Raw genomic sequence first — 24466 nt, 5'->3', positions numbered from 1 at the left:
CAAAAAGGAAATCTTTTAAATGACTCATTTTCTTGCTTTAATGGCCCATTTATGAAAACCTGCAGAGGCTGACTGTGAATCCAACAGCACACAATGGCTTTTTAAAAAATATATATATATATTGTGTCCATTGAGTTTAAGCAGTTTTTATTTCTAGTGTTTTTTTTTTTTTTTGTTTAATGTGCAACTAATGAACAGTCAGAAAGATCCAGGTGTTTTCTGATGTGTAACAAATCAAAACATGCTCTATAAACCGTGGGAACGGAGATAAAAGTTAACACGCAGATTAAAAAAAACAAAAAAACACTCAAGCCTCTAAAGCAGTATTTGAGCAATGCGAAAAGTCCAAAAATACATCAAATTAACAAGGGGGCATGCTAACCTTCAGCTTTAGCCTAGCATAGCACATTAGCAGGGTACAATTTGAAAATTAGCATCGTGTTTGTGGCTTTGGACAATGTGCATAAAGTACAGTGTTGAATCTGCTCAGAAGGTTTGAAATAATTGACTAATGCAAAAATTTCACACATGCATATGAAAGTCAAGAAAAGCTAACTGAACTGTTAGCTTTTGGTTGCTGAAGTGTTTTAAGTGTTGGACACGTCTCAGTTGGAGTCACTGTTCAGACTCCAAATTGTGAGAAAATAATTAGTCCTGTCACGATAACAAATTTTGCTGGGCGATTAATTGTCTCCGAAAGTATTGCGATAAACGATAATATTGTTTGGAGACCGTTTTAAACTAATGTAATGATAATGACATAATAATGCAAGTACATCCTCTCAAAGGTCAATGAACTTTAATTTCAAAAGAACACTTAACACTGGAACTGGAAAATAAACAAAACAACCAGTCTCCGTTAACAAAAAATGCATTTAAATAAAAACTACAACAAAAAAACTAAATGGAAATAAAAACTACATTCGACCTAAACGGTACGGCTTATGAAGTCTGTAAACTAAATTGCCCTTCAAAAAAATAATAATCATTAGTAACATTAGTAGCAATCAAGTAGATTTTATTTAAATGAACCCCTGAGGCTTTTCTGGCCCTTCTTTGCATTTCTAATATTATTTTTAAAAGTTTATGCTGCATTTTTGTGGGACTAAAAAGCATGATTAGGAAACAAAAATTGCTATAGTAACACCAAGTATTAACCTAGAAAGTACCGAACAACTTCAAAGATGTAATAAATCATTCACTAAATCAACAGTTATGAATATTTTCTTAATAATTTTGGATATTATTGAGTATTATGTCAGCTTAAAGCAGCCTTCCTCAGTATTGGGTTTAATGTTGTCCTGATTCAACACCATTTATTTCAGTGCATGGTTCCCAGTGAGCCCAACATCCTCTGCAAAAAGTGTTTGTTTTAGGAACAACTGAAGCACAGCAGAGAGGGATCCTAAACTCAACTTTTTATCAAGGTTGTTTAAATTTTAATCAGGTACTTATCAAGGCATCCCATAAAGCGCAATCCTTTTAATGAATGACAGTGCTAATGGAAAGAGTTGGGGAAGAGGTGATTGTGCTGGGATTCAGTAATTAGTGTTTATCTTCAAGGCACAAAGAGTTTTTGGACCATATATCATCACAAGATGGGATGAAACCCATCCCAGTTCATGAAAAATGAGCCGCTCCAGAGAATTTACAACTTCAACCTTCAAATTATTTTCTCTAACAGCGGCTACAAAACTAGTTACCCACAGAATTAGAAGTTGGTGCGTGAGATAATGAAAGCAAATAGAAAAGAAGTTGCAGCTTCACAGAAAAAGTTCAGACCAAATCAAACAATTATCTTGAGTGTGGGGTTTGGGCATTTATTTATAAAATAAAAAAAATCTTCCTCCTCTCCAAAACCAAGATATAATAGTACTGAAAAGGCACCTTTGCTCATGCAAAGACCATAAACAGACATGAAAACCAATGAGTGCAGTCAGTTTTGATGTCAGGGCTTTGCACCAGTAAAAAAAAAAATTTGGGGTTAACTGCTTGCGGAGGAGTCATCTGGCCTGGGAAGGCCTTGGGGTCCTCCCAGAGGAGCTAGAAGAGGTGTCTGGGCCTCCCTGCTCCAACTGCAGCCCACCGTGACTCAATTTTGTACTCGTTAGTTTATTTATATTTTGAACGTTTTTTTTTAACCAGGAAAATCCCACTGAGATCACAGATCTCTTTTGCAAGAGAGGCCTGGGCCTGAAGGCAGCACATTTCTGTACTGCGAGAGGAAACCAGAGTGTCTGTGGAAACCCACACAAACATGAGAACATGCAAACTCTACACAGAACAACCACAAGTCCAACTCAGGGATTGAACCCAGTACCTTTTTTTGTTTGTTTGTTTGTTTTGAGGCTACAGTGTTAACCACTGAGCCACTGTGCTGTCCATTTCAAACCATCTGAGCAGGATTTAATACTTTAATCATATTAAGTCACAAACAGGAGGCTAACTTCTTATTTTTAGCCTGCTAATTTGCTAATCTAGGCTAAGGTTAGCATGCTTTCTTTTTTATTTTTTATTTTAAGTACCGTATTTTCCGCTGTAAATGTCGCATTAGTCCAAATATGTTTAATAAAGTGGAAAAATCCATAAGTACGTCACTTCGCCGTAAACGCTGCATCTTTTATGCATCACTGTTGATGCGTCACGTTTTTTTTTTCTTCTTCACTAGCCGTCTAACAAGGCGCACGCATTCCTTCCTGCTCCCTGTTCTCCTGCTGCTTTTTTTTTGCTCTCCGTCTGTGTATCCTATTTTTTACACATCTCCCAAAATGGAAACTACTGTTTTGGATCTGACCAACTAGATTTTGACATACAGTATATTACAAATTCTTTTCAACAAAGCGACAGGGTCCTGGAGAACCCACATCTGCTCGGACGAGAAGCATGCAGCTGGATATATCTCTGGGGGGGGGATGTGTCTACCTCGGCTATCGACTGAGGATGCTGAAATTGCCGACAATTGGATTTATGATTACAGGTTTCCTGTTTTTGGAATAGTTTATCCGAATCTCTCCCCAGCTGGTCTCGGAACAGGCCGACTTATCAATTTCTCCTGGGAAATGTGTAAACTAAGGAAAAGCATCATCTATCACGCATCCCCCTCGAGCCTTATTAGAACTGTGCAGGCTGACCATCATCTTATTAGGACAGTGGACTATCTGCTAGTGCTTCATGGACCGCCTTGTTGTAAATGCATATGTAACGTGTTCATAAATGTGGTTGAGCTGGCAAAGTTTTTTGACGTCTTAAATCTTGCCCCGTAAGGAAAAGATGTGAAGAAATCTCTTTTTTTTGCAATTGCCACTACCTTCTCCTCATGGCTTTGTCCCTTTTTTCCATCTAAAAAAAATGTATTCTGAATAAGAATAAGAAGGCCGCGCTTTATAGCAGTAGCTTTGTGCACGCCGTCCATCTTTCGGAAGGCTGTACGTACATGATCTCGGTGCAATGATCATATAGCTTATTCTGATTCTGATTTGTTCAACCTGGAACTGTGGGTCGAACCCAGAAACGTGGGCAGGTGTTGTGCCAAAAATCAATTGGCTGCCAAATGGCGGCCACGGGAGTGTGCACAGGAGGACTTTAAGAATTTAACAAGATTAACACTTAAAAATATTTACTTGTTTGCTCGAAATTATAGTAAAGGTGTGTCTCAGGCTAACTTTTACTTAATAAATGCACTTTGACAGTCAAATCAGCTGCATTTCAAAAGCCGATACATGGAAACATGAACGCGTAGAGGGCGTGCTAATTTCTTCAAAATGTAACAAGATAACCACCTAAAAACGATTAGTTATTAGTTCGACTTTATAGTAAAGGTGTATCTCAGTTGAACTTTTACTTAATAAATGCACTTTGACGGTCAAAACGGCTGTATTTCGTCAGGGCGGCGCAGATAAATGAAACTGATTTGACGGTTGCTCCAGGCAGACGACGATGGCAGCTTATGGCAAGCTGATTGTCATTAATAGCCACTTTTGCCTTTTACATGATATGACATGCCATACTGCTCGACTGCCATCTAGTGGCTGAAAATGGTAGTGTTCAATATTTTCAGTCAGAATGAATGAAAACGGTCATATCTCAGCCAAAAATTGGTTTATAAATATGGGGAAAAAATCCATAAATACGTCACTTTGCTGTATAAGTTGCAGGGCATGTAAATTATGTAACAACAACAAAAAAAAAAAACCTGAGACTTATACAGCAAAAAATACAGTATTTTGTTATATCAGAACTTAGCTCAGTTGTTGCTTTAGATTCTTTACACTGGTTGTTTAGTATTCATTCATTTTGGATCTCTATTCGCAAGATTAGAGACAAGACGTTTTTGATGAGGGCAAAAAAAAAAAAAACCATCCAGTCAAAACACCAACAGCAATTGGCACCTTTTTGTAGTCACCTTTCACCAAAGCTTAGCTGCAAACAGCTGCTGGTATTGGTCTCTGAACAGCTGCTTTGACTGTTTCCTTCTACTCTGAAAACAGTAAAGTGAGGGCTAAGGGTAAATTGCTCATTTCACCACCTTATTACCCCCACACTTCTATTGGCCTTTAGACTCCTTCCAGAATACTCATTTGCTAAACTCATATTATCTCTCAGCAGCACAGCTGGGGGGGGACTAAAGGTCTAGTGTTGTACCTTCCTGCACAATCTGAGGCAGTTCTTTCCACCTCATTGGAAATACAAGAGACCATCACATGAAATGTCTACATTGATGGGACACTTAGACCTTAGACATCAACAGGAAACAAAGAAACCAGCTTCATCTCAAGTGCTAACAAGCTGATTGTCATTAATCGTAAGAGTCCTCAGCTGCTGGTTATGTCCTTGAGGACCAAATGTTTCAAGACAAAGCAATAGTTTGAAAATGAACTTGAGTTTGGTGTTTTCATATTGATCACTTCCAGTTTCTTCTTCTCTGATTTAAGTGTGTAAATATTTAATGAACCCAACAAAGTTAAGTCAGGTCTTCTGGGTGGTTTCTTTATGTTGAAACTTTTTGTCTTTAATCCAGAAGACTTCTTCAGTCCGAGGAGCCGCAACACACTCAGTCCCATAAGTAGCACACTCGCATAGTGGGTCATTTAATGAACCGTTATTCCGGTTGTTTTGTTTTTTTTAAGTGCGTTTGGACCGAGTTGCTTTAAGATTACCGGTAGTTCTGATTTGACAAGAAAACTGGTTATCACTTATATTCCTTTGCATTTTGTTCATCAAGTTTAGATCAGTTTTGCAAACAAACAAATTATAGAGAAAATAACCACATTCCCTAAAATAATAAAAAAATTGTGTATCTTATGCACCAGGCAACAGGTCTGCCTTAAATAATTTATGATCTTGCCACAGGAGTTTGACTGTAGTATTTTTTTTTTTTTTTAAGAGTTAAAGATCTGTGTATGTTGTATGGAAGACTGAAACGGTCAATTTTTTTTTTTTTTTTAAGAATACAACGAATAGGCCTTAATGAACTCAATTAATTACTTTATAATTTATAATTGTTTGTAACCAAAAAGCAGGCAATGTTTTTTCCTTTGTCTGTGTGTGTCTAATATTCGTGTGTTAATGTAAAATCAGTGTAAATGTTCATTTGTCTGTCCAAACATCTCATCTACCCGTGGCCAAATATTTAATTTCCAAATTGTACCTCTCTAAAGGCCTTTTTGTTGAAAATATATTTATAGAATTTATATATTTGGCAACTTCCAGTGCTGTTTAGAATTTAATAAACGTTTTTTCTTTAATAAATGGAAAGCAGAAATAAACTGACCTGACTGCTGTTTGCGAGTTTATGCAACTTGATGGCATTTTATTCACTGTGGTGATTTTAAACAATACATACAAAATACATACAATTTATTTTGGTATGAATTTACATAAGAATAATGATTAAATAAATATTAACATATACAACTTTAAATTTTATATTTATGTGCTCATACAAGATTTTTGCATTTTCAGTCTTCCGTACAATTGTGTGCCAGGTAGAAGGTGAGCATTTTGATTCACAATGAATAAAACGGCACACAATTGACATTTACGTAGAAATGAAAATGGATAAAATCTAGTCTTTTTGTGCACCTGCGTTCCTGAGTGAGATGAATTTCTTTTCTTTTCAGAAAGAGCCTCGTTTTGTAGCATCAGATCAATGTTCCCACACCCCAAATGACTTCTGTCTGCAGGGAAATTTATACCTCAGAATCAAATTAGCAACAAGCAAAACCCCCAATCTATAGAACATACATGTCGGCGTGTCAAAGGTAAACAACTCTTTGACTCGACAGCTGTTTCTGCATTAAACATGTTGTTTACATGCAGTTTTCTCATTTGTGTTTGCAAATTTCCATACAGACAGCAAAACTGACAAATGCAGCGGTTCATTTGATGATTTAGCACAGCCATGTGGAATGATGTTAAAATTTAAAAAAGACTCTTTTCAGCTTTAGGCACTGTTGAGTGATCAGGAGCCCACTGCAGGCGTCAAAGCACATTAAACCATGACACAATAATGACACCGGCTCGACATAATCACTGCAGGATGCTGCAGCGACCCACAAAACCTTCCTGCGTTCGTCTTTTTTGTCTGAGATGAATAAGTTTGTGCCAGACGTGGATTGTGAGGCAGACTTGTGTTGTCAGCATGCCCTTGCTGTCTTCCTAAAGGTGTTGTGAGGCAGATAAGGAAAGCAGCGGCGGTCTGCATCAGCGGCTGAATGTGTCTGTTAAAGCCCAGTGAACGTTTCTTTTAGCAAACATTAACTCTGAGATGGAGGCAGTAGAAGGCAAAATGACACGGCAGGCACTCCCCCGAAATTGAGACATTAGAAAGATGCTGGAAAAAGACACACAAGTGTCATTATCTTCCCTCGCTGGAGTGCTCCAATGTCTGTTTTTAAACTTAAAAGCCTAAAAACAGAGATGCATCCATTTTGTCACACAGCTTTGTTGTTTATGAAGCGGATGACTGTTTCAATGAGCTTTTATCAACCAAACAGAGCTGGACCGACTCATTTGTCTCCTTTTCCTCCCCCCATCTTTCCTATCTTTACCTGCGCTGAGAAATGGGTCAGACTATGAAAGATTAGGAATGATGCTGCATGGCAAAGAGGGGAAAAAGTATTTTAACTCTAATAAAATGAAAAATGAGACAAGCGCAGATGGACCCAAGAAGAAATGAGTGGGATAATGGGGCAGAGAGGATGGAAGCACATTTGAGTAGCTGCATTAAAACCAAGGCACATTAATGAAATTTTGCTGAAATGTAGAGGAAAGGTACAATTTTCTCATTTTATGTGACTGATGGATGGAAAAAGAGAGCATATCTGAACCAAATATGCAAATGTTCAGTATTCAGCTGCCAAAGTCAACTTATATCCAGGTATCAAGCCAAGCAGAGACTGTGCGGTTCCGTTTCTGTTCGAACCAGCAAACAATCCCTGCAGCTTTGCAGAGCGGGAGAGGGATTTCTCAGTTTGTAAAACTCAGCCAGCCCTGAACAACAAACACTTTCTATCTGATGTGCAGGAGAAAACAGACGGACTCATTGTTTTAAAGTGAAACTAAGAAGTAGAGTCATGTTTTATTAGTATTATTTTGTCATATTGTTAATAATGCATCATTTTGTTGAACGTGGAATTGAAATTCACGTTGAATCATGTGACTTCATGATGGAATATTTCCACTTTTGATCCCATTTTCCCCTTAACTCTATTCCTGATTTTTCTGTGTTCCTTGGCCTTCATGATGCCTTTTTAAACTTCTGAGGCCCTCACCAGAACAGCCGTATTTCTATTGGGATGCAATTACATCCAAATGAACTCTATTTACAAACTAGGTGACGTCCAAAGGCTCTTGGTTGATTTAGTTTGAGTTCAGGGTTAAGTGGGATGAATACTAAAGTATGCTATACTTTTTTTAAATACGATAATTTTTTAATTTTTGAAAAACATTTATCATTTTTCTTCTACTATACAGTTATGTGCTACTTTGTATGGAACACCAAAATGCTCAAAATTAAATAAAGAAATTACGAACTAAGAACATTTTACGTTTTATTATTTTATTTTATAATTGTGTTTTTCATATCTTATTTATTTCATAATGACTCTTTTCAGCAGAATGACTTCAGCTGTCGATCAACGTCAGTGGTTGGACCTTCACGCCCACTGGCTGATCCTTCACATCCTTCCAAGGCTTTGGATGTGTGCTGAAGGGGTGAACACTTCATAGAATACCAAAATAATTAATGTAAAGAAATTTGAAAAATAAATCCATAATGAGTTTATTCTATTTTGTCGTGTTCACACGCACACAAAAAATAATCTGTGAATTACATATAAAATCACTAAAATATCCACATTTAGGTTTATAAAATTTCACCTTAGATACACATCACTTTGAACAAACCTATTCACATGTCATTTGATCATTATTTGAACTTTGATCATTTATTTTTTATTTTATTTGATCATTTTATCCACATTAAAAAAAATCTGTAAATTGCATTTTACAACAAAACTATTACCAGTTCTGATTCAAACGTTTTATGTGTTACTATTTGCATCTGTCCAGGTGACGGTTTATCATTTCTTAGGGTGTGGTCCATCTCATTTTACATGACAGCAATAAAAACAGGTTGTTTTAGTAAAGATTTTGCTAAAAATATATTATTTCCCAACACGTTTAAAAGCCAACCTTCAATATTTTACATTTTATTTATTCCCATAAATTTCTATTTCCATGGAAAGTTTTCAACTTTGAAAATCCCCACAAATTAGGATTTATTACAAGAAAAGTTCAGTTTGTTCTGTTAAAAGTGCACACAGCTCTAATGGATGTTTAAGGATTATGTCTTAAGCATACTTTGAATTTCTGCGGAGGAGCTGCAGGAAGGGAGGGCCCCAAATCTGGAGTCCTGCTCTGGATTAAATTACAGCATTTCTTTGCTTTAGAGGTTGGTCTGCTGCTGCTCTGACAGGTTTCTCTCTCACACCTGGTTAGAGTGTCGGTGCAGCAGAAACTATGGATCCTATACGCCACACATGAACAAAACCAAAAGTTTTCTCAGAGGCAGAAAGATGAGAGCTCAAGCTCCTTATATAGCATCAAATATAAAATGAGAAGGATTATAATGACCCCTAAGAAAAGCTTATTTTCACCACTTCTAGAGAATAAAGTTGTGGTCGTATGATGAATGTTCCCCCTCAACAGCCTCTTCTATTATCCATTAATTACCAAACAAGTCAAGTGTGAAATTGCCCTGACAATCAGCTCCGAGAGGACCCATTGCACTTTCAAACACTCCTGTCTATAGTTCAGATATCATAGTATAGAAATGATTGTTTTTGTGCAAAAACAATTCAGACTTGAAATACTTTTGAGTATTGACACAGAGGCTGATCGTGAACTACCTGCTTCCTGACAGTAATTTGTTCCAGACGTATGTGCTGCAGCTGGTTTGCGAAGGATTTTCCACATTCTCAATGCGCTATTTCCCTTTTTTATGAGCATTTGAGCAATTACTGTAAATCAATCAGGTTCCAACAGGGTGCGAAAGCCATGAGCGGTGCTGTGAATTATAAATGTGGTGGAAAAGATGCAGGTGCAGTTCAGGAGATGCGTTCTCCCAACTGGAAGCACGAGAAGGAAAAGTCTTTGAATTCTCAGGAGGAATGTCGGCTGCATCCACAGCTTGGCTCGCCGTCGTTTTCCAGACTTTTCTTTAGGGAGCTGGCTGGGTAAAAGCCAACAAAACTAAGAGTTCAGGACATTTGCTTTTTTTTAATTTCACTACTCTAAATACTTCTGAGCTTTAGTATGAAAATTATGACATGCTCAGAAAAGCAGTAATCTACAATTGAAATGATAAATATTCTCCAAATCAGTGGTTCCCAACATTGGTCCTTGAGGAACACCATCCTGCATGTTTTTGTTTCTCTGCTCCAAGACACCTGATTCAGTGGTTTAATTACTTCCTTAAGTTCAGAAGCCTGTTAATCACTCTTTCATTCAAATCAGGTGTGTTGGAGCAGAGGAACAACTAAAACATGCAGGATGGTGTTCCTCAGGGACCAGGGTTGGGAACCACTAATTTTTACCATTTCATATACATTCAACTTAAAGTTTTCGGAAGGTGTTTACGCTGGGGCATGCTGTCCATTCACCCAGGTACAGTAGTTGTTGGTATTTAAATATGTTTAGGTCTTGTAGGGAGATTCCAGCCTTTTTGAAGTTGGTTTCTGTTAAGTTATGAAGAGTTAACATTTTACCTGCTATAGATGGCACTACCTCAGTTTGGAGTGCTAGAGTTTTTTTTTTTTTGTCCAGCAGTACTTATGAGCTAACGGCTAGTCCAAGAAAGATCTAGACCAAAGTGAATTGCTGCCGTCTTAAAACCGCTTCAGTCTAAATAAGGGATGCACGATATTGGATTTTTGGTCAATATCCGATATGCTAATATGTTAAAACTTATTTGGCTGAAAACCGATACCAATACCAATATTTTTTCCCTAGACCTACTTACAAAGGATGTATAGCTTTCTCTGCTGTGGAATTAAAACACTACATTATGGTCTTTGTCAGTTTGGCCTGCTACCAAATGCAGATGCCAAAAAGGGGGATGAAATTTATGTAACACTTCAACTCGGATTATGTATATTTGGATATACTTGGATATTATGTCTCGGCAAGTTATTTTGATGGAATGGCCGATGTCTGATATTTAATTGTAACGCTAATCTTGGCCGATACCGATACCATGCTGATAATATTGTGTATCCCTAGTCTAAATATAAATAATGCATACCCACTCATTCAAACACTAGTGCCACATTTTGGGGCTTTGTTTTAGATCCTTGATCCATGTTTTCACTTTATTTGATTGTCTACTCTAAAGGTTGGCATGGTGGAACAGTAGTTAGAACCGTTGCCTCTCAGCGAGAAGGTTGCCGGATGGAATCTCGGTCTTTCTGGGTGGAGTTTGCATGTTCTCTCCGTGCATGCGTGGGTTTCCTCCCACAGACCAAAAACATGCATGTTGGGCTGATTGGTAACTCTAAATTGTCCCTAGTTGTTATGTGGATGTTTGTCTCGTTTGTCTCTGTGTCCCTGTACTGGACTGAAGACCTGTCCAGGGTGTCCTGCAGTTCTCTCACAGCAGGCTCATTCATAACAGTTTTGTAAAATGGCCCCACAGACCAGTCCGTTTTTAAGCTTCCTCAGGCCTTTCATAAATCAGATGAAGCCAGCCGTGTCCCCATCAGATGTGAGCTTTCAGAAGTGTAATGGGCCACAAGAGGCATGGAGCAGAACTCTGCTGGGCTGAAGTGGACTGTGATGGAATAAATGTGTGGGATGTCTCCATTTACTAAACACAATGCATTAACTCACTTTAGCATTCATGTTTGTCGTTAGCTGTTTTCTAAGCTAAGTACAAAGTTACCGCATGTAATCATCAATATTCCCTCAGTAATCCGTTTGCTGTTGTTTAATCCCACTTCCTCGATGTGTGAATGGACCGAGATGGCCAGAGCTCATCTCAGACACCAGCCCCCTCTGACCCCATGAAAGAAGTAAAGAAAATGGATGGATGAGAATCTTAGTCAGCTGTGCTTTTCTGTTTCTTTGTCTGACACTTCTGGTCTTTGCGTACCTCTGATCACTGTGTCTCTCAGCTCTCATTCAAACAGTCTTTCTGTAATTCCACTGCATGGTGCTAATACTCCAGGTTTTCTCCGGTTCAGTCGTCAGATCATTGTACAGTAAGTGTAGCAGTATGACCCCTGCTTCCAAAGCTGGCTGCAGCTTTGTAAATTGGCTGGCCAATCGCCAGGGGAGGGCGCATTATATAAGCAAGCACGTTTCTCCTGACGTCATTCCCTTTATTTATTTATTTTTTTAAAAACTCTGATTTCCAGGTTAACTGGCAATGCTGCTGTGTTCATCAGATGAACGTTCCACCATGCGGGCATTTATTGTTAGTTTTTTTTTTATTTTATTTTCAAGTTAGCTGGTTTGGACTTTGTAATTAACTGATGTTGTTTTAACAGCTAGTGATCATGTGGTGTGTCGTCCACTTACGTAATCATTTCCTTTCCTCTGGGACAGTACGTGTGTTTTGTCTTTGCATTGACCGGTGACAACTTTGGAATTTTTACTGATAAGATCTTTATTTTTATCCATGCAGTAGAGTGACTGGCATGTGATTCACTTGTTGTTGTTGTGGTGGTGTATGTGTGTGTGGGGTGACTTTCTCCTCTCCTCCGGTGATGTAATTACTTGAGGTATGTACCATATTTTTCGCTCTAATTCACAGTTTTTTGCATAATTTGCATGCCCTGCAACTTATACACTGAAGCGACGTATTTCTGAATTTTTTCCTCATATTTATAAATCAATTTTTGGCTGAGCTATAACCGTTTTCATTCATTCTGACTGAAAATATTGAACACTACCATTTTCAGCCGCTAGATGGCACTTGAGTAGTTTGGCATGCCATTATATATAATATTGTAATAGGTAAAAGTGGCTATTAATGACACAATCGGCTTGCCACTACGTCCTCTGCCTGGAGCAACTGTAAAATCGGCTTCATTTTGCTGCGCCATACAGGCGAAATGCAGCTAATTTGATCAATGAAGTGCATTTATTAAGTAAAAGTTAACTGTGACACACCTTTACTATAAAGCTGAGCTAACAAATAATTGTTTTTAGGTGGTTATCTTGTTAAAATTTGAAGAAATGCCCAGCGAGTCGCCCTCTGCACATTCATGCTTCTGCGTATCGGCGTTTGAAAATGCAGCTGATTTGACCGTCAAAGTACATTTAAGGAAAAGTTAAACTGAGACACACCTTTGCTATAATTTTGAGGAAACAAATAATTTTTTTTAAAGTATTAATCTTGTTAAATTCTTGTTAAAGTCTTCCCATGAATACCCCCGTGGCCGCCATTTGGCAGCCAATCAATTTTTGGCACAACACCACCCCACATTTCCAGGTTGTCAGCAGTGATGCATAATAGATGCGACGTATACGGCGAAGCGACATAATTATGATTTTTTTCCACTTTATTAGACATATTTGGACTGATGCGACGTTTACGGCGGAAAATACGGTATGTGTTGCACAAATGGAAGTCACAACTGTCCCACAAGACACCTGCTGCTTTGTTTTGCTCTGCTCCGTTTTACTTTTTTATGCTGTGTTGCTTTAAGTGTGTTTTATCCTGTCGCTACGGCTCAGCTATTCAGCTGGATCCTGGTTCTGTTCTTGTTCTGTTTCAGTGTGCCTTTGTTGTGATTTTTTATTTTTTGGCATCCTTCTTGATTCACTATAATCAGGCAGTGTTTCACCTGATGAAGACAGAATAATCCAAATACTAGAGTCAATTTTAATTGTGTGTGCGTGCAATAATGTGAGGCCCACTTTATCTTTATTTGGCAATTGCTCACTGTTCTCTACATTTTGTCCTGCTTGTTTAATTTCTTACTTTTGTTGTAGTTGCTTTCTGTTCCTGGCTGAGTACAGAAGGTGGCGGTCCAGAGTCTGGTGCTGGTCCTGTGGGTGACGGGTCCCTCCCACTCATGTATCACGGCTTTTGGGTGAATTTTCTGTTTGAGTTTTTGGAACCGCCGTTTTGCTGTTACTTGACGACTACTGGAAAGCCTCAGCCTTGATTGAATATTGTTATCACCAATACTTCCTCCATTTTTTTTAAAACTTTGTAAATAGTGTTTTAAATAAATTTTAGATTGCATCTTGGAACACAGTCTCATGCTTCCTTTGTGGAAACAAACCTATAGTGCTTTTGGGTATACAGTTTACATTTTTTTGAGGGGTGAAAGGCCTGAGGTGACATTGTTGCAAATTAAAATATATGAATAAATTCAAAAAAATAACTTATAACCCCCGAGCTGCTACATAAGTCATAGTTTATGTTCAGTCAGTCTCTCTGGAGTTGGCCTGTCTGAACTCTCAGCTTCACCCAATCAACTTCGTCCCTTAGTTATTTTATAAACATGCACACCATCATTTTCACATGTACTTTTATTTTATATGTACTGTTATTATTACTGTTATTACGTTATTGACTTTCATGGTAACTGCAAATGGCAGCAGCAGCTAGCTGTAGCACTTCTGGTGCAGCCTCAGACACCTCTGCTGATGGAACTGTGTAATGTAAAATAACCGGTGGCGTAACTACATTTGTATTTATTGCATTTATAAGCTAATGATGGCTTTTTTGGAAAAAAAAAAAAATTCTGTTGTGTGTTTTGTCAATCTTGGATTCAGTAATTTTATTTAGACTGAGCTTTTTTTTTTTTTTTTTTTTTTTTTTGACACGTTTACTGTCCCTGAGGAACTGGATCTTGATTTTTCTGCATGCTCTCTTTTCTGCAAATGAACAAACAAAATATGTTTTTTTGTCCCATCAGGTTTCACATTTCAAACTAATTAATTATTTCAGTGAAACAGAGATTCTTGCTTTTTTTTTTTTTTAAATTTGGAGGTTATAATTGCCTCTGCTCTGTTTCTCTTATTACTGTTCATATTTTTCTCCATGATGTAGCTCCTTCTTTATTAAACTAACACACTGTCGCCGTCCCCCGGTGCTTTTTGTGGCAGACTTTGTTGAGCACCATTGATTCTTATTTCAAAAACAAGTTCATTACATTTTCTGTCAGACAACCCCCTTTTTGAACCCTGTTAGAGAAGAGGAGGACACATTTCCACATTAAACAGACAACACACCCCTTTTTATCTGTCAGAGATGGAATAAGCACACAGATTCATTTATCTACAGTGCTCTGGGTGGAAAATAACCATCTTGTATCTCATCTTTGCTGCTCTGGCACATATTTCACCTTCTGACTGACTGTTCACAAACATCAAGTAAACAGGATATCTACTTATGACTTGTTAAATTGTGTAATAATATGACTGGGTCTGATTTTGTTTAATACCTGAAAAGGAATAAACATGCAGGGCAAATATTCAGATACTGTTATAGTATTGAAGTACCCATATTACTATTCAGTTAAAAATGTTTTTGTGCTGCACAATTTTGAAAGAAAATAAATTATACGCTAAAACATGCAGCTCAAATTAAAACAATGTTCTTTATGGTAGGAGTACCTTGTGGAGCTTAGACAAAATTTCCCAATAAGTAAAATAAATGTATGAGAAAACCCAACTCTCTTTATAGAGCTTTGCTGTAACAACATCATTCAAAGTTGAAACTTAATGTTGGCTTAATGTCTGAAGTGGCATTTTGATATTGTCTATAGTTAGATTATATAGCAAAATGTACATATTTTATTTATCTTAGAGTAATAAAAGGGCAGTGGTTGTATTGGTGCCCTTAAATATTTCTACTTATACAATGGTGCTTGAAAGTTTGTGAACACTAAACAAATGAGACAAAATATTATACTTGGTCATTTATTTATTGAGGAAAATGATCCAATATTACATATTAGTGATGGTAAAAGTATGTGAACCTCTAGGATTATCAGTTCATTTTAAAGGTGAACTTAGAGTCAGGTGTTTTCAATCAATGTGATGATGATCAGGTGCGAGTGTGCACCCCGTTTGATTTAAAGAACAGGATCTATCAAAGTCTGATCTTCACAACATGTTGGTGGAAGTGGATCATGGAGGAACAAAGGAGGTTTCTGAGGAGCTCAGAAAAAGAGTTGTTGATGCTCATCAGGCTGGAAAATATTACAAAACATCTGTAAAGAGTTTGGACTCCACCAATCCACAGTCAGACAGATTGTGTCCAAATGAGGAGTAGTGGACCAACTAAGATCATTCCAAGAGCAAGGTGTGGAACAGTCAGCGAGGTCACAAAGGACTCCAGGGTAACTTGTAACAACTGAAGGTCTCCCTCACATTAATGTTCATGAGTCCACCATCAGGAGAACTCTGAACAAACAATGTTGTGCATGGCAGGTTGAAGGAGAATGACACTGCTCTCCATTAAGAACATTACTGCTCGTCTGCAGTTTGATGAAGATCATGTGGACGAGCCAGAAGACTGTTGGAAGAATGTTTTGTGGATGGATGAGATTAAAACAGAACTTTTTGGTTTAAATGAAAAGAGTTGTGTTTGGAGAAAGGAACACATAATCCTTGCATAAGAACCTTATCCCATCTGTGAAACATGGTATAGAAATATGGAAAATCCAATAGGGTTCCCAAACTTTCAAGCACCTCTGTAAATATACTATACTTTAATTTAAGTACTGTATTTTTAGATGAGCAAATTTCCTGGCAGTTTGTTGCACTTGTTTTAAAAGCTAAACGTCTAAACGTGCTGAAATGAGATGTAAAAGCTTCAACAGATCCTTGCAAAGGCAGATGGAGGAACATGTTTGAAGTGGCGCTCCTAACGCAACCATAATACACTTGGAAAGCAGATTCACCCTCCTGTTATTCAGTGATTCATGAGCCGAAGATCAATCTGTGCACATAACACGACACGAGGGAATCGTGCCACGGAATCCACTAAAACACTGCGAGAGGTTGGCAGCAGCTGCACGGAGCGTCACATGGTAACCTCTGGCAGCGTTTGGAGGTGAGGAAATCCTGCAGCTCTGCTGAGACAGCACAACGAAAAGGGAGTCCCAGAGCTTTAGAGGAGACTCAAACAGCACAGCAGCAACCACCTCTGCTTCAATGTCCTGCAGTCAGGTCCAAGACAACAACAAGGTGGTTGTTTTTTTAGATTGTCTGTCTGTCTGTCTGTCTGTCTGTCTGTCTGTCTGTCTGTCTATCTATCTATCGCTCTATCTATCTATCGCTCTATCTATCTATCGCTCTATCTATCTATCGCTCTATCTATCTATCGCTCTCTCTATCTATCGCTCTATCTATCGCTCTCTCTATCGCTCTCTCTATCGCTCTCTCTATCGCTCTTTATCTATCTATCTATCGCTCTCTCTCTCTTTATCTATCTATCTATCGCTCTCTCTCTCTTTATCTATCTCCATCTATCTCTAATGCAAGAAAACAAAACTTTTATTTATAATAGCCAATTAATCACTGTTAGACATAATTAGTTTGTACATATTAATGATTACTGTTGCTTAGCAACAGCTGAGGACAGACTAGTGCTGTCCTATTAAATTAATGAACGTCAGGGGGGCACGTGGGGCTTTTTGTATAAAATTTCTAAACTTATCAAAGTTTAGATAAGAGAAATGTGAGTTTTGAGATGAAACAATTGTGACAGCAGCTGAGGAAATAGTTAGTAAATTACAGTTTTTCTCAGTCGCTTTGGTGCATTTCTCACATCACTATTAATATTTGCACAACGGTTGGTGCAAAACCATGAGTACAAACTGCAAAACCTAGTTGATAACCTGCGAAAGCGTGCCACTTGCTCCAAATGGATAGTTAATTCCTCCAAAGCAAGTATTCATGTCAATGAAAGTGTCAGAGTCATCAAAATGAAAAGTCCTGACGCCACTGTTTATGAACAAGATGGTCAAATGGCTTTGTCATGTTTTCATTATGACACTTCACTCTGTTTTCTAATACAAAAAAAAATCAGATCTTGCTGATGCTACATGAAAATGCTCAAGACGGCACTTCACAGTATTAGCACTAAAATTTAAAATCTACCGTTATATTACACATTTTTACAGTGTATGCTTTTTGTAATTCTAATTTGTTCACAGCATTGTGCAAAAGCAAAGTACAAAATTATTTACAACAAACAAAAGAAACAAACCGCTTTAACCCATTTTATTGTAGTGTACAATAACAGTGCTTCCAACTGAAAATGCTGCAATGCAATTCTATCCATCCATTCATTATCTTTTATTCGCTTCAGAGGTCATTGGTGCCCATATCACTGCAAATATGGCAAATCTTTACTGTAACGCCACAATACAGTAACTGATGCAGTAAAGCTGCCAGTCTAAATGTAAACTGTGACAAGTTCTTGTCTCGCTGTAGGCTTCATGATTGTGATGAAATGAAGACTCAATGCAATCTGCTGGCTACCTTAGATAAATAATGTTACTAATTGAACTTTTATGCATGTGAATGTATTTGTTCAGTGCCCTGAGACGACTTCTGTAGTGGCTTGGCGCTATATAAATAAAGTGAATTGAATTTATCTGAATTGATGTATGACACTAGTGCAGATTGTTTAGTTCGGAATTACTATCCAATATACACATCTGTTCTCCCAATAAAATATTTGAAAAATTGAATTTACAGTGGTTTTCCCAACAATTGGCCGCACCCTTCGACCAGCCTCAGCCATTGTGAGGCCCTGATGGACAACATGGTCCACAATTGCAGCACTAACTTCATCAGGAATCTGAAAAACATATTTTTTGCCATATAGGACACTTTTTAGCATAAATTTGCAACTCCTGTGACTTATACACCAAAGCGATTAATATACGTTTTTCCCCTCCATAATTAGAACCCAATTTTTGGCTGAGATCTGACAATTTAATTCATTCTGGCATGGAAAATATTGAATACGAACATTTTCAGCCGCTAGAGGGTCCTGGAGTAATATGGCAAGCCAAGTGTCTCATTAGTAGGTAAAAGTGGCTATTAATGAGACACTTGGCTTGCCATACAAGCCGCCTTCGTCTCCCTCCGAAACTTCTGGAGCAAACTTCGAATCAGCTGCATTTCACCATGGAAAATTTAAACTGAGACACACCTTTGCTGTAATTTCGAGCAAACAAATAATTGTTTTTAATTGTTAATATTGTTAAATACTTGTTAAAGTCCTCCCGTGCACACTACAGCGGCCGCCATTTGGCAGTCAATAGATTATTGGCACAACGCCGGCCCACGTTTCCGGGTGGTCAGCGGTGACGCATAACAAACGCGACACATTAGCAGTGATGCATAATAGATGCGACTTATATGGCGAAGTGACTTTATTGATGTTTTTCCCAAATTATTAGACATATTTGGACCGATGCGACTTATACGGCAGAAAGTACGGTATGTACTTGGCCTCAACTTTCTCTTATTTTGTCTCCTTTTCCCTGCATCCTTACCCCTCTTCCACGTTGCTGACCTTCCATTTCTGTATCACAGCGTTTTCTAATTGGTACACACTCTGTCATGCTCAGTTCATATATGCTTGCCAATTGAGGCTTCATAGGATTCGGCTGTGGGTGACTGTGGAAAAATGGCTCATCATCGGTTACAACTAATGCTTCATATTCTCCTACTCATTAGGGAAAGCTGAGTTTGCCTGAGATAAATCGTTCAATTTGGGAGACTTTTTCAGTAAAAAATGATAAAGAAATGCATAAAATTTGGTCGACAGATTTTGACAACTACTTCAACATTTTTGTATGTGATGACCAAAGCAATGAAATGAGGACTATTAGCTTTATAGGGGATAACTATTCAGCATTCATAAGTCTAGTTCAGTTTGACTGGCATGACATAAGCAAATTATGTTATAATACAGCAGAGAGTTGTATGGAAGCAATTGACGCATGTCCAAAAGCATTTGCAATTTGTTGGAAGGAATGCGTAAGATGTGCACAAATGACTAAATGTTATAGAGGTGGAACTAAGATATGAGAATAAATCTGATAAGAAAAAGGCATCAAAGCAACTGAGAAAAACTAATATCATGTGACTGAATGACATCAGGTTGAAAACAAGACGTTTAATAGTTACTTCAGTGAATAATAACCAAAGAATCTCTTTTTTAAAGTGGTTTAGTGTTAAAACACCCAGGATGAGTATTCATGAGCACAGCCATTGCGTGTACAAATATCTGCAAAGGACGGGCTGATTTAATCTGAGCAGGACGGGGAGGTGTGAGAGTGAATGCTCTTTCTTTCAAGTTGAGGTTAAACGCCGGTGAGGCGGTGACCTTGGATTCAAAAGGCCCCCAAGTGGAAATCATAAACAGGTGTCAGAACAGCTGTAACTAAAAGGTTCCCGGGTAAAATGTGCCACAGAGAATCAGAGGTGTGGAAAGATGGACGAGTAAGGGAGGGGACGGCAGAAAAATGTGACCACCCTGACAGTCCAAAGAGACAGAACGCCGTTTTGGTAAAAAGCCATAGAAACGAGGTTGTCAGTGCTTCCAACAGTGGCTTATTTTCTCCACCATATTAAACCACGATGGCCTAAAGCGAACTATCAATTCAAAGCCCACTTTAGTCGACACTCACTCAGCTCGGCGATGCTGCCCACACGGGTTGCGAGCAGCGACTGTTCCAGCGTGCGTAGCTCAGCCTGGGTGTAGCCATGACCCTCACCGCCCCTTCCTGACCGCTGCTGGTCCCGGTGCAGGTTCAAACTGTCTGGCAGGCTCAGCACACCTGGAGAGGACAAGGACAGGCTCCAAATCAGACAAACAAATGCATTTAGGTGTATTTTCAACGAACGTCAAAACAAAAAGAGAAGCGTAGCATATTTAGCTAAATGATTCAGACGTTAAAGTGAAAAGTAAGCTTTTATTCAAGATATCAAACAAAAGGCTAAATGCAGCTGGGGTTAAAACGTCAAAGACAAAAATAGCTCAAACCGATGAGCTGTTATCTCAAAACCATCTCGTGTGGTAGTCAAACCTAAAAATGAACGTTCTGAGGTCTTTGCAAAACCATTAGATCTGTTGGTGCTCAGAGTCTGTGTTGAGGGTCATGATGTAGTCTGTGATACGCGGTTATACGGAGTATACCCACTAGAAAATCTTAAAAATTTCAGTATACCCACTTAAAAATAGCCAATGATACATGGAGTATCATTAGACACGTGTCATTGATATGTTAAACAGCAGTTGAACGCTTCCGTAACAATCTATCGGTATGTAGCGCTTTGCTTTGATACTGTTTTATAAATTTTTATGACATGTATTTAATACAAAGCCAACTTTTGTACAAAGTTTGTTGTTCATTTATTCAAATATAAGTATCAGAAAAATTTTGAAAATGTTCAATATGCTTAAAAATCAAAATAAATTGACGATTACATTGTACTAACCAGTGTACTTTGGTTTCTAAGCACAGTATACCCACTACAAAAATGTAGACTACACCACTGGGTAAATCACAGCTACTACCACATCAAACTTTAGCTTAATATCTCTAAAACCAACTAAGTTATAGCCGAGTTTATTTGTGTAGGTTGATAGCTGCGGCAGCCATCTTGAACCGAGTTAACTCAAAGTTAAATAGAGGTACATTCAATGATTACTCTGAAAGTTTCATTAAAATATGTCAAGTCATGCTCAGACACAACGTCCAGAACACTTAAATAGGACCCATTTTGTAATTTGATTTTCCCCTCCTCCTTGCTTTGTGTTTACATCATTGCTTCAAGTCTAAATGAGCTAATTTGGCCGTGAGACGCTTCAAAGATATGAATTCAAAAGGCGAACTTGTGTTTTTACTTTTTATATAAAACATCTTGTGATCTCAGATGCTTTTGTGCTGCAGCAGATCGTGTTGGTGGATGAGAATTAATGCATTTAAGGACGACGTTATAGCAGCCAGGCTTTGTTCAGCTGCAGAGAATGGCTTGTGACAGAATGGAAATTGAGTTTTGCTCCAGGAGAATGGAAAGCAACAACGGGCGCAGCGCTAATTCTAATGGCACAGCACGGTGGGGTTAGCTGTTTTTCAACAAACTGTAATTACAACATGGGAGAAGCTAAGTCCATCTGTCTGATGCTGGAAGACAAAAGACCCATACAGTGGACCTGGAGCAGAAAGCCCACGAGTCTCATCCTGCTGTTTATCCTGGTTAAAAAAATATTCCAGATTCATCTATTCCCACAGTGTCCAGCCCCAAAATTCCAGCATTCCCCAATCACAGTCCCACTCCCTGTTCTTCCCACAGCCTTTCTGAGGAGGTTGTCTTTATTTAGACCCTCTCTAAACCTTTGCAACTTTTTTTATTCCACTGATGTTTGACCATGGAGCAGCTGATATTTAAAGCATGTATGGACAAAGAATTAGTTCAGATAATAAGTCATCGCACTTAATTATTCTCTGGCAATATAATCTTCTGCACGCTGTTTGTATAAGAACAACTTTAGTCACACACCTGCATTTAAAGCTGGATGGTAATGCCAGGGTATCGAAAAGTACTATTGCTTTGAAGATCTTAGCAAAAACTCTGTTGGGAAGTAGAAACTGTGTAGTTTGTGTGTAGAGAACCCACTTCCTGTGTGATTCTAGTGCCATTGCAGCAGTGTTGCATCTCGCGATAAAAACAAGCAACCAGCTCTATGAAAACAAGCCCAACTGGCAACCCACCACATTGTGTAAAACCGAGGCAGTTTTTAAACAACATAAACATACATTTATTATGGCATTACACAAACAACATCAAATTATACTAAACACTTTGAAAAACATACTTTGAAGCTCTGATTAAAAAGTACATTTTGCATACCGGTATGTAACAGCAAACAACAGAATAACGGTAAGCGCCAAAAATAATATTTTTTCTACATATTTTAAAAAACTGTCACGATTGGTGCTGGTAAACCCAGTTGTGCAGGCAAGCAGGCGAAGACTCAGGATTTATATATAAAACTAAAAGATTTATTAACAAAACAAATGAGCTGACAGGGCAGCAAAAACAAACAAGGATGGACAGGTGGTACTTACAAAACAGACATGTCATCAACAGTGAGCAGTAGGCAATGCCAGGACAAAGACAAACACAGAGACAGACTTATATAGAGAGAAACACCAATCAGACAAAGTGAAGGCACCTGTGAGTGATCACAGATGCCAGGAGACAGAGAATGAAGACGCAGGACATAAACCTGACACAAGATGGGGCTAGACACCAAAGAAACACAAACCCTATAGAGACATAAACAGAGGATCAGGGAAACACAGACATGAACAAGGAAAAACCACAACTCCTACAAAAACAAAACATCCTGGCATATGCATGTGAGTGGAACCCCCACAGTATGAGTGTTTGTTTGAGTGTGCACCTGTCACCTTGCCAACTTGGGCGGGAGTGATAAACAGGAAACGGGGGTTGGGGGATGGAAGGGACAAACTACCTACTACCACTTGTCTTTTGCTTTATCGTGCGGAGCTGGGAGATAATCAACTAGTTTCATTCTGAAAGAAAATCAAGCCCAAATAAGCAACTTCACGTTCAAAACAAGCCCAAAAAACTGCAACCTGCAACTCAAGATTTTTTTCATGCAACCTTTATTTAAGCAGGTTAGTCCCATTGAGCCATGAGGAATCATTTGCAAGTGACTTTAAAAAAAAAAAAACAGCTCAAAGTCGCTTACAATAAGCAGACTTGGTAACTCTGCATTGCAGTGGTGTTACTGTTCCCTGTAGCGACACCTACAGTTTAGGAGGGGAACTGCAGCCAATCTAGTTTATCAAGTGTTGTCATAAACAATCATATATTTGTTTTACAACCTGAAAACAGTCAAGAGTTTATAATATAAATGTAAAATATGTAAGGACAGCTGGAAAGTATGTGGCCTGCTGCAGCCCCTTCGTTAAAGTCATATGATGCTAGGCCTATTCAACACATTAACTATTTATAGTCAAATCACAGAAAAACACATTCTGGGTCATGATTTTAGGAGGTTTTAAAAGTATCAGAAATCATCTATTCTGAGATCTCAGAAATGCAATCTATGAAATGTTTCTACATACAATTATAGAAATTTGTTCTGATATTTCCAAACAAACAAAAGGTTTAGGACTCGAGTCAAATTTTATTAAGTCCTCAGTGAAACTGCAAAGCAAGCAGCCTAACAAGTTTGCCTTTTTGCAGTTTGTTCAGGGCTGCAACATTGAGGGAAAGCTGTGAAGGTAAAGATCTGACTTCAAAACACATTTTGGCAAACAGAAAATCAGTTGTGAGCTCGCCTTCCTGCCCCGTGTCCCACAGCGAGGCAAGAACCCCTCTAATCTCCAAAACCAATTTGTCATTCATATTTCACCATGATCTTTGATAATTAGGATCTCCCATCCTTGTTGTCGCCCAAATCTCACCTCCTTCTATTTTTTTATTTTTATTTTTTTTGTCTTCCCCTGCCCAAATCTATTCATTCAAAGGAATCACCGGCTGCCAGGGAGTCCTTTGCTGAATTATTCATCCAGTCAGATCAAGACATATAAACGAGTATGCAGCTATCTATTTTCCACCTCCCACTCTCTCCCTGCATCTTATCTATCACCAACATTTGGCTTCTCCAGATTGGCAAAAAAATAAAAAAGAGTAGGAATATTTGATCCGAGGTGATGCTTAAGTAAAAAAAAAACGTCAGAACGGAGAAAGAAGCCAGCTCGTCTCTTTGAAGATAAGGACAGAGAGGAGGTAAAGGGAATGGGGGATGCTAAGAATGTTGTTAAAAACTGACAACGTGAGACCCGGAAGAGTTTATTTAAACTGGATACTTCAAGCAACGATCTCTTTTATGACCCTCAAGGCAGCTGGATGAGCTCAGCATAATGTTCATATGTAAAGA

General features: G+C 38.3%; 1 protein-coding gene across 3 annotated transcripts in view; it reads right to left on the bottom strand.

The window, feature by feature from the left end:
- btbd11a (BTB (POZ) domain containing 11a) overlaps positions 1–24466 on the bottom strand; it is a 246949-nt gene that overhangs the window by 54547 nt on the left and 167936 nt on the right. Inside the window, exon 4 of one of the 3 annotated variants that reach the window (XM_037696005.1) lies at positions 20175–20344. In XM_037696005.1, coding sequence (XP_037551933.1) covers positions 20175–20344 — 170 coding nt within the window. The remainder of the gene's footprint in view (positions 1–20174; positions 20345–24466) is intronic. The other 2 variants (XM_037696007.1, XM_037696008.1) reach the window with 2 other exon arrangements.

Source organism: Nematolebias whitei, chromosome 22 (assembly GCF_014905685.2).
Source record: "Nematolebias whitei isolate Nwh7 chromosome 22, NemWhi1, whole genome shotgun sequence".
Lineage (NCBI taxonomy): Eukaryota > Metazoa > Chordata > Actinopteri > Cyprinodontiformes > Rivulidae > Nematolebias > Nematolebias whitei.
This window is presented reverse-complemented; position numbering and strand designations above follow the sequence as displayed.